Genomic DNA, 10,978 nt, shown 5'->3' on the forward strand with positions numbered 1-10,978 from the left:
CAGAAAATACCTCATTTCCCTTTTTAATGAGTTAGACGGTGGAAAGAGTTTGCAAGGTCTCAAGTAGCAGGTGGGTTCATACGGTCTGACTAAATCTACTGCAGCAGATTTATGGTAGGAGTCCATGAAGAGCTTAAAAGTAAGTTTATAATCACTTCAGATAGTATAGTGTTAGGCGCTGTGAACGCATCTTGTTCCAGGCCTTTCTGTGTGAAGTTTGCATGTTCTCCCTGTGCTTGTGTGGGTTGGCAATATGTAAAACTATGTAAAACAACTATGTAGAATTATGCAACCAAAAGCAAAAATGTTCTGAATCACATTTAGTGTTATATTTTAGACTATCCCAATAGATGCTTGGGATTCAGGTATTTGTATTAAGGACCATTTGCAAGTAATGCTGGTGCTGCTCTCTCAAAGTGTGGGGTAGGAAACAGTTAAAACAGTTTAACACATTCCAGTATCTGTATTTACATTTAGGCTATAAAGTCATTTATACCTGAATTGATGAAGCAAACAGGTACATAAAAAAATCACCATAGGCAGAAGTGCGTCTTCTTATCTATCAAACTTCTTGTGCAGCAGCTGTGGCATTTTGTTTTTAGTGTCCAGTTTGTTTCAAAAGAAGAAGTTATAGAGAGATTTTACTACAGAGCCACATTAGGAGGAAACTTAGTTGGAAGTAGATTTTAACTGTTGTCAGTCCACAGTCACCGTATCTCAATCCAATAGAGCACTTTTTTAATGTGGGAGAACAAAAGACAGATATTATGAAATCTGAAGAGCAAAGAGTTTTGCTTTGAGCCAGATACAGCAAAACTGATTGGAGACTCTTCACAGTACAAAGGTTCAAAACATACTGTGTGCACAACAGATTCTGAAGGCAAGAAGTGTTTTGTTTGTTACCTGATATTTGGTAATGTGAATGCTTTATTTATTCCTTTTTATGGCCACGACAGATACAATGTTATGTCTGTTCACAAAAGCAAACGTAAAGGCAAATGTGCAGTCAAGCAATCTTTAAATTGAACTCAATCACCTGACGGTACAGTGAAGAAACAGAAGGAAATAGGAACGCCTGCTTGACTCCATTTTTTGTTGTCAGAAGTGGCAACAATAGTAGAGTGAAAATAGATGAGTTGGACTCAAAGCTGCTGATATCATCTCAAACAGGAACATAACTAAATGAGCTGAAGTGCAGCCTGCTCAGATTCAGAGAGGGAGCAGAGAGAAAAACACATCCACACAGCACAGATGCTCAGACGCTTCACTGCAGTGTCAGGGATGATGAAGACGAAACTTTTTCTTGTTGCCATTCTAATGATTATTCTGCCAGCGATGGCGGTCATCGGTGATGAACCAACCCCACCTGGACAACCAGACGCATGGCTAACAACAACAGGTAGACACACACACACAGACAACAAAAGTAAACCACACAAACTTGTGGTCTGTGATGTAGGAGGTATTCTTTTTCTTAAATGTGTGTTTGATTGCATGAATGAGGCTTGTAGTGCTTTACATGTTCAGGTAGAGTAGAGTTACATGAGAATCATAACAGGAAACTGACAAACACACAAAGAGTGAAAAGATCATTTTTATATTAGCTCAGGCTTTCTGTTTCTTTCTTCAGGACGTTCTGGACTAAATCTAAATGGGAAGATGTTCACTCTGTCTTCTAATAATGGAGGAGTAACCTTCTATCCCCCCAGTTATCATTTCCCCACTCCCTACCAAACTAGAAGACACAAAGACAGAGCTCCCATCACCACCGCAGCTACAACCAGAGCCCCAACTGCAGTGGGTCCAACTACAGGTGAGCAGGGCATTTAATTTTTTGTATTTATTATTCAAACACTGACTTTTATGTTTCTTCAAAAGAAAACCAAAAAGAAACACAATCTTTGTTACAGTTCATTTCTTTATCAAAACCTGATACAGTGACATAATTTTGTGTGCATTAAAAAGGTAGCAGATGCCTTTTTTACTAAGCAGGTTTTCAGAGTTACAAAAACGGTTAACTTCTTATCGAGGAGCTAAAGTTGTGAAGATAACCTGCCCCAGAGCAGATTGTGGAAAGTAGAGATCAACATGAACAGAACGACCTCCCTGATGACAAATCAGTTCTCTGGAAAATATCGTCCCCAATCCTGGGAATCCCGGGATTCCAGCTAGGAAGTTTGGTAGTTCAGAAATCCATGAAATTATTTTAAAAACCTACATACACACAAAACAATTTGGACATAGCTTTTTAAATCTGGCTTTCCCTTACTGCAACATCGTAGTCCTACTAAGCCAGGGATGACAAACTCATTTTACACTGTAATGCACACATAACCAACTTTGATCTTAAGTGGGCCGCACCACTTCAGTTCAAATCGATTTTATTTATAGAGCACCAAATTGCAACTGTCTCCCTAAGTGTTGGCCAGTGAAACTATCGTTTCTACACATTTTGTCCTGAGGTATCTTACCATAATTTATAAAAAAAAAAAAAAAAAGTGTAATCTTACCTGTAGTTTTTCTACAATATAGAAAAATTCTGTTGTGGTAAATTAAAGAAATCTTAACAGAACTCTTTGGGCTCAAATTGTTAAAAAAAACCAACAAATGTGTAAAATTGCATAAAACGTTTTGGTAGCTGATTGCCCAGACTGTCTTCTAATTGTAAAACAACAACAACAACAACAACAAAACCACAAAAAATGTAAAAAAAATCAAAATAAAAAAAAAAAAATCCCAAAGTGAAATTTCTAAGTCAGGTTGTAAAAAAAGCCCTGTCATTTAATAGTTGTTGGGTTTTTTGGGTTTTTTTTTATTTTTATTACTTGCAATTAACTCTCTTTACTGGGCCAAATCTGACCCCAGGCCTTATGTTTTACATCCCTATGCTAAGAGGTCACACAAAAGTGGACGCTAGGTAAATCTAGGGTTAACCATTCTAACTATGAAAGAGGCAGTGTTGGCAGCATACGAAGACTGCAGAGGCCCATATTTCATAAAGATGCTCAAATTATAATGTTGGAAAAACTCAGAGATGTTAAACAGACTGAAATACAAACTAAAAACAAGTTCAACAACTACAAGGTATAGGTGCCTCATTTAAGGGTCATACCACTGTATTAAAGCTTAAAAAATTATAAAAATGTTTTAGAGTTGTATGTGGACAGCTGGGAAAAGGCAAGCAATAAAGACGCTTCTAAGAGTCACTTTTTCTTCATGATACTAAAAAGACAAAAACTCTACAGGCTCTTTTTAATAGGTCTGAGGGAAAGGTGACGTATTTTCCAGAAAACTGATTGGTCAGTAGGTGATGAGTTCATACCTGTTGATCTCATGAACATAAAATGTTGAAGCAGAGGCTAGGTCTGTTGCACCAATTACCATGGTGATGGTAATAGGTGTGCAGGTGTCAGTTCCTTTATTATTTAGATTTATTGAAGCTGATAAGGAAGTCCAGAAAAAGACATAGCAACACAAATGGCACTAAAAGGCAAGCCTACGATGACAAGAGATAAAGAAGACATCAGTAAGGTGGAGCATAAAGGCTCATCTGTTATATAAATAATGGAAACAGTGGTGGGTTAAGCACCCAGATATAGAGATTATTAACTGCAGAAAGGGAAACATACCTCAAAGCCTGTTACACACTGTTCCTGACCATTTCTAGGAACCAATTTAACCTCTTTAAACTGCATGTAAAGTCAATAATCATGTTAAGTAACGTCTACATTTTTACTCACCTTTTCACAGGTGTGTCTGTGTGTGTGCGTTACATGACTGACTATATGTATCAAACCTTCCCGCTCTTCACTGTCAGTCCAAAGAAATCCACTCTGAAGCTGCAGGGTAGCACTGACGTATTCACGCTATCATATCAGGATCACAACAGCGTGGGCCTGGAACCCATCGTGTATTTATGGCCGGACATTACACAGGAAATCTGGACCAGTGTCTGCCTCACTGTGGACACCAGTAAAGGTGTGGTCCAGCTGTTCAATGGCGGGTACATGAGCGTCAGGGAGGTGCTGCCCACTCAGGTGAGAATTATTAGAATTAGTGTGTAGACTCCCACATATTTACACCCACATGTTTAGTTTAAATACGTAGCATACAAAAGGAAACACTTTTATTTATTAACATCTTTCAGGCTTGAGGCGAGTGGAAAAGTTACTGCATCCATAACATCTAATAAATGATGACACAGTGAGGAAGCTGTAACCTTTCTAAAAGTTTAAAAGCCATTTTTTTCACTCAGAATGCAAACTATGGAATATGGGTAACAAAAACTTTGTGAAAAATATACAGATCATTCATATTTCAGGTCTACAGCAGTTAGCATTTCCTTCTAAAAAAACAAGCAAACACCCCTGTCAGCCAATAAAACCTTCACTGTGTGTGCGTTTATGTGTGTGTGTTCAGTATGTGTGGGCAGGTGAGCCTGTCATTGACTTCCCAGGTTTTGATGGTCAGCTGACAGATGTCCACATGTGGGATTATCCTCTGAACTATAAAGAAGTTTTCTACTACATCACTAGAGGCTACTATGGGTAAGATCCTGTGTGTGTGTGTTTATGTGTGTGTGTGTGTGTGTGTGTGTGTGTGTGTGTGTGTGTGTGTGTGTGTGTGTGTGTAGGTGTGCTCCAGTTTTACATGTACAGCTAACTTAAACCTCACTGCAGCACAGACCATCATCACTGCATTAAGACTGATTTTAAGAGTGTGTTTTATTCCCAATACTTTTAAAAAATTGTCTAATACATGAAGAAATAAACTCATCATAATGTTACACGATGGGTGTGAGAAGTCTGTGCTTCATTTATTAATGGGAACAATAGTTATCTCTCTGTCATCTCTCTGCATGACATCACATGTTAAAATATGTAGCACAAAGTAGAGACATTCAACCATCAGCTGATAGCCATCACGGAAAAAAATTTTCTGGGCATGGAGCGCCCTCTTTTGGAATCAAGTTAAATAACAGTGCAGACCTGAAGTCATTTATGTGAGCGTGGTGCCTGGTTGGTACCTGGTTCAGTGGCTGCAGCTCAGGAGGTAGAGGAGGTCATCAGAGGGAAGGTAGTTGGATCCCTGGCTGCTCCAGTCTGTGTGCCAAATATCTTTGGGCAAGACACTAACTCCACTTTACTCTCTGATACATCCACTGAATGTGTATGAATGTTGAATAGAAAGCACTTATGTAGAAAAAGTGCTGCTTTTAGTGCTCAGAGTAGAAATGTGCTGTATAAGAATCAGACAATTTATCTTTTACTGTTTTTTGAGTGAATTGTTTCTTTAGGACCACCATATTTTGCCCAAATGTGTCCTTTGCAATTATAATTGTGTGCTGATGGGTTTGCATTACACTGCCACCAAAAGCTGGCCACATATCTAACATCCATAATCTATTTTTAAACAGAATTATTTTTATTTATAATTGGCCTTGTGTTTTTAGGTCTTACAACGGCTCTGTCATCTCCTGGTCCTACATCAGCTATTCTAACAGAGGAAGGGCAGTCATGGAGGACTCCTATGACATGCAGGCAAAACAGTCAATCAGGGAACCTGAGCAAGAGCGTGGCCTGAAGGAAGAGAAGCTGAGATTTTTCAGCATGGAGGAGGAAAAAAGACGAGAGTTGTTTTAATGATGACAGAGTAGGGACGGAGTAGGGTGTGGAATAAGGAATATTTTACTGCTACTTATACTTATTATCAGCATTATGATTGCATTAATTAACTTTGCATTAAGTCATGATCATTGCATTAAACCATATAATAATCACTTTATTGAAGCAGTTATTGAAGCTGCTGACAGTACGTTAAAGTCTGTATTACAAGTGTTATCATAATCACATATTCTTTACACATTGCAATTTGGTGCTTATTAATGAGTTGTGGCTCAGTCAATTAATTAAAAGGTTGAAAGCTCGGTTGGGCGTAAATGTCCCGGCGAAACATGGAGTAAGTGGCTTGGAGCTATGGAAGGTTCAATGCATGCACGCCTACAAAACACATATAATACATTTAATCAAGAAACAGGCTTGAGTGAAGGCCGGAACATATTCAGCTTCTTGTTGCATTTGAGTTTACCCAGTTACAGGTGACAGAAGAAGTGGCCAGATGACGACCATCCCCAAGGACCGTCTGGAGGGTGCAGCGAGTGGCCTTATATGGAAAACGTGATAGAAAACAGGAACTTCTATGTCTATTTTAGTTATTAAAATGAATATTTACTGTAACTGACATATCATAATCTTTGTAAACGCATGAGGGGGCGTTAACCCTGATGAATCAAAAGCAATCTGAAGTGTCTTTTGGGTGAAGATCTACACCTGATGTTGTACAGTGTACATCTTCCCACGCGTGTGCTCAATAAACTCATCTGTTTGATTGCATCCTCCGGGGGCTTTGGTATTTTGTTTTGGATCTCAATATTTCGAATCGGGACAAGGGTAATTAGTAGAAAATAATCCAGTCATAAAAGACTTGACAATGATTTATAATGTTTTGAAATTAAATGTTTGATTTGGGAGAAATGTTACAACTGTCTAGGTTTACTCCGATATTTGGAAATAACAGCTTTCCTCCTGGTAGGGCGGATGCAGGCTTTAAATTTTGGTTCGATCAAGGTATAAGAAAAGTATCTGTATTTAGGAATAATACTCTTATGTCTTTTGAACAACTTAGAAGTACCTTTTCTATTCCTGTCAAATATTTTTTTTAAATTTCTTCAATTAAGAAGTTTTATCTTAACCACACAAGGTAACAGCTTAGAAATCCGCACCTACTCCTCTCTAGAGAATACAGTTATAAATTATCTAAATGGGAGAGGCCGAGTTTCTGTATTGTACAAATTATTTATGGAAAATTCCAAAGAATCAACACAGTCTATTTTAGAGGCATGGAGAAATGATTCGCAAATATATATATATCTGATGATGAGTGGAATACAGTGGCTTGCAAAAGTATTCGGCCCCCTTGAAGTTTTCCACATTTTGTCACATTACAGCCACAAACATGAATCAATTTTATTGGAATTCCACGTGAAAGACCAATACAAAGTGGTGTACACGTGAGAAGTGGAACGAAAATCATACATGATTCCAAACATTTTTTACAAATAAATAACTGAAAAGTGGGGTGTGTGTAATTATTCAGCCCCCTGAGTCAATACTTTGTAGAACCACCTTTTGCTGCAATTATAGCTGCCAGTCTTTTAGGGTATGTCTCTACCAGCTTTGCACATCTAGAGACTGAAATCCTTGCCTATTCTTCTTTGCAAAACAGCTCCACAACTGCCCTGTGATGGCCTCAGAGGTTGTCTCAGTGGTGGGTCTTATCACCAACGGTGATGAGACGGCCTACAGGGAGGAGGTCAGCGCCCTGACCCACTGGTGTCAAGACAACCATCTCACCCTCAACGTCGCAAAGACAAAGGAGTTGATAGTGGACTTCCGGAGGTGCAGAGGAGTACACACCCCCATCACCATCAACGGCGCCGCTGTGGAGAGAGTGAGCAGCTTCCGCTTCCTTGGTGTACATCTGGCTGAGGATCTTACGTGGTCAGTACACATAAACAAGACAGTGAAGAAGGCGCAGCAGCGCCTCTTCTTTCTCAGGAGACTGAAAAGATTCGGCATGAGCCCCCGCATCCTCAGGACCTTCTATCGCTGTGCCATTGAGAGCATCCTCACTGGATGCATCACCACCTGGTATGGCAACACCACCGCTTACAACCGCAAAGCTCTCCAGAGAGTAGTGCGGTGTGCTGAACGGATAATTGAGGTGAGCTTCCCTCCCTCCAAGACATCTACAGGAAGCGGTGCCTGAGGAAAGCGGGAGGATCATCAGGACTCCAGTCACCCCAGCCATAAACTGTTCAGACTACTTCCATCAGGAAGGAGGTTCTGCAGCATCCGGTCCCGAACCAGCAGACTGAGAGACAGCTTTTTCCACCAGGCCATCAGACTGCTGAACACGTCATAGACACCTCACCCTCACTACTGGAACTTCAACATTATGCACTCCATACTGTACATTAATGCCACTGTTTTGCACATACCTACCTCTGTATATTTTATATTTTATATATCTTATTTTATTGTTTACTCTATTTCATTTGTAAAACATGTATATACACACTCACACACACACACACACACACACACACGTAGAAAAACATATTTAGTACACACATTCAGTAATGTATATACCTTTATATATGGTACATATATTTATTACTTTTAGATTAACCATTTTTTTATATTTTGCTTGTTGCACGTTATTGTATTTTGCACAACTCTGTTGCTTGTGAAGCTTGCACACAAGAATTTCACTCGCATGTACTGTACCAGTGTACCTGCACATGTGACGTGACAATAAAGGTGATTTGATTTGATTTGATTTGATTTGATTTGTCTAAGAGAATATTGGGAGCAACAACACCATGAAGTCCAAAGAACACACCAGACAGACTATATACACACACACAAGGTAATCAGGTAATCACCCACAGGAGAGAAGCACAGCTGATCCTAATACACAAGACGAACGGAGGATACAAGCTGAACACAGTGACAACAGACAAAGACCTTCAAAATAAAACAGGAAATCCACAACACGAGCTCAAGGACACAAACAGGGCACAAGGGGAGGACACAGAAAATCAGAATAAACTAGAACAGAAGACAATAATCATACTAAACACAAAACGCTGGGTCAACGACCCAGCACCATGACATTAGCTTATAACAAAACGCACTTTGAGATGACCATTCCTGTGAAACAGCTCTACATAAATAAAACTGAACTGAACACTGACCCGGACGTGTAACATTAATAAGGAGTGGTTTGCTTGCTCCAACTTCTTCTGCCTCATCTCAGCATCCTTGGCACTCTGCTGCTCCTTCTGCAGTTTCCTGATGTAGTCTACAGAAGCCTTGAGAATGGTGCCTTTATTCCAGCGCATCTCTCTGTCATTGTTGCGATGTCAGTAAAGATAAGAAAGACAACAGAGGCAGAGGACAAGATCATGATTTATACGCCTAATGCGTGGCCCCCTGGCATTAAAATTCAAACAGTGTAACTTTATGTGAGCAGTGGAAAATGAAAGCACCAGTAAGACCTACGGGTCTGATGACCCGGGTATCAAAGTGCCCAACTCGCATGTTGAACCAATGCCTCCTCTCAACTGCTACCAACAAAGCAAAGACACACAAGGTTACCTCCAGCAAGCAATTGCGTTGTATATTTTTTTTATTGTATTCACATTCGAACAAGAAGTTTAAAAAAAGGATCTCAAACAAAAGGTTTGACTTACTGAGGTTATGGTTGTCTTTCTTCTGCCTTTCTTTCATTATTGCTTTGGGATCTGCATCTGAAAGAGAAAATGTTAGCGTTCATGTTACGAAAAGCTAAACTGTTTATTAAAAACTAAAGAAATAAATGAAACAAGACAAGTTTAAAGAAAGAAGAAGAAGAAGTATAGCAAGTACACTTATTGTAATGTGATTTTATTCAAACTTTGAAGCACTTTGTCACTGTGTGCTTTAAAAACTGCTACACAAATAAACTTCTTATTCTTTTTCTTATGTTGATTGTGTTTTTCTTGTATCTCTTGTATATATTTTCTCAGTCCTGTTTTGTCCTTTGGGTTAGGGTCGTGTTGTTCTTGCAGCTGTGTGTTTCCTCGCTCTGTGCGTCCTGTATTTGCATCTCTTGTGATTTCTGGTGTTTGGACTCTGATTTTATTCCTGTGTATTTTGGGCATTTTGGACTTTGTTTGCTTCCTAGACTATCAGCTTTGAAAGCTTCCTTTGAGTTTCGTGCCTCTCCTGCATCCTATATTTGGCTCTGCTAAAGTTAATCAACAATCCACACAGCACAGTGTGACAGAAACTCACTGCTCAAATACTTTAAAAAAACCCATCAACACAAAAGCAATGGACCTGTTTTTAGAATATTTGAATAATTGATAATGTGTCAGTAATCCGGTTCAGTTCACTGAGCTGTAATTGTCTACATGGAGGAATCTATCATGAAGAGGACCATGTGATGTCTCATTGTGCTGTCCTGAACCGCAAACACACCTCAACCTGGCTGCAAGTTCAACACAGAGGTCATGACTGCTGTGCAGTATGAATACAGTCCATAAAGGCTGATTCCAGTCTATTTAGACTAAAATAACACTAAAAGATTGAGTAGCTCTGCTCACCACAACAGCTTTTCCACATCATTTAACAAGAGGTAAAACTGACACAAGAACCAATACTATATGGAAATTCTAGTTCTCAAATTAGTTTAGCTTTCATTAAATCTGTATGTGAGCTTTTACTTCCTCTACTCAAACCAGTGCAGAACTTTATCTCATATTAACAGCTTGCTGTGTCAGTAAATTTCATCTTTCACTTCCTTAAACTCGTTGCCCAAACTTTGATGCAGAGCTCCAGACACTTTTCTGACTGAATATACCAGTTTACTATGAGTACATTAGTCAAGACACATTTATTTAAGAAAGAAGTCACCATGTTAGGGTAACATGAGCTAAAATATCAGCCCAGTTTTTTTTTTTTTTTAAAGTGTCTCTAGGTCTGAGAGTATCAAGTAACATTTTGATGTAGAGTGACCTCTCGGGCCACAGAGGTCAGAACTCTCTGCCTGGGAGGGATGTGAGGTGGGCAAATGAACTGGTTTGATTCAGCCATGAGGCAGTCTTCAACACTGGCTGCAGACTCACCCACCCCCACTACTGCTGTCTCACCTCTGACACCTCAGACACTTCACACCTCCTCACCCTGCTCACTCCTCCCCACCCCCAACAACAGCATCCAATACACACTCAACAGCCTGTCTCTCTCAACCACCCAGGTTAGGAGGGAACTGAGGAGGATTAAATGGTGCCCGCTGGTGGGAGAGAAGGCCCGCCTACCCCAAGTTAACGATCAAAGATAGAAGCAGTGAATGCAAACAATCGAAAAACTGT

General features: G+C 39.6%; 1 protein-coding gene across 2 annotated transcripts; it reads left to right on the forward strand.

Moving 5' to 3' along the window:
• The first annotated feature begins 1,067 nt into the window (after window positions 1-1,067).
• LOC120440128 (C-reactive protein-like) lies at window positions 1,068-6,379 on the forward strand. Of its 2 annotated transcripts, none has more exons than XM_039611849.1 (5): window positions 1,068-1,399; window positions 1,610-1,813; window positions 3,751-4,037; window positions 4,420-4,547; window positions 5,453-6,379. In XM_039611849.1, exons 1-5 carry the CDS (start codon window positions 1,252-1,254, stop codon window positions 5,640-5,642), a joined length of 957 nt encoding a protein of 318 aa, XP_039467783.1. In that variant the 5' UTR covers window positions 1,068-1,251; the 3' UTR covers window positions 5,643-6,379. The 2 variants fall into 2 exon arrangements, with proteins under 2 accessions (XP_039467783.1, XP_039467784.1); XM_039611850.1 differs by having other exon boundaries at window positions 1,071-1,399; window positions 1,631-1,813.
• The last annotated feature ends 4,599 nt before the right edge of the window (window positions 6,380-10,978 follow it).

Source organism: Oreochromis aureus, linkage group 5 (assembly GCF_013358895.1).
Source record: "Oreochromis aureus strain Israel breed Guangdong linkage group 5, ZZ_aureus, whole genome shotgun sequence".
NCBI lineage: Eukaryota > Metazoa > Chordata > Actinopteri > Cichliformes > Cichlidae > Oreochromis > Oreochromis aureus.

Bases quoted from the DNA above. Each gene is read 5' to 3' on its own strand.
- LOC120440128 (XM_039611849.1), top strand. From the start codon at position 1,252: ATGCTCAGACGCTTCACTGCAGTGTCAGGGATGATGAAGACGAAACTT. The intron at 1,400-1,609 runs GTAGACACACAC...ATATTAGCTCAG, and splicing joins CGCATGGCTAACAACAACAG to GCTTTCTGTTTCTTTCTTCA. The intron at 4,038-4,419 runs GTGAGAATTATT...GTGTGTGTTCAG, and splicing joins GGGAGGTGCTGCCCACTCAG to TATGTGTGGGCAGGTGAGCC.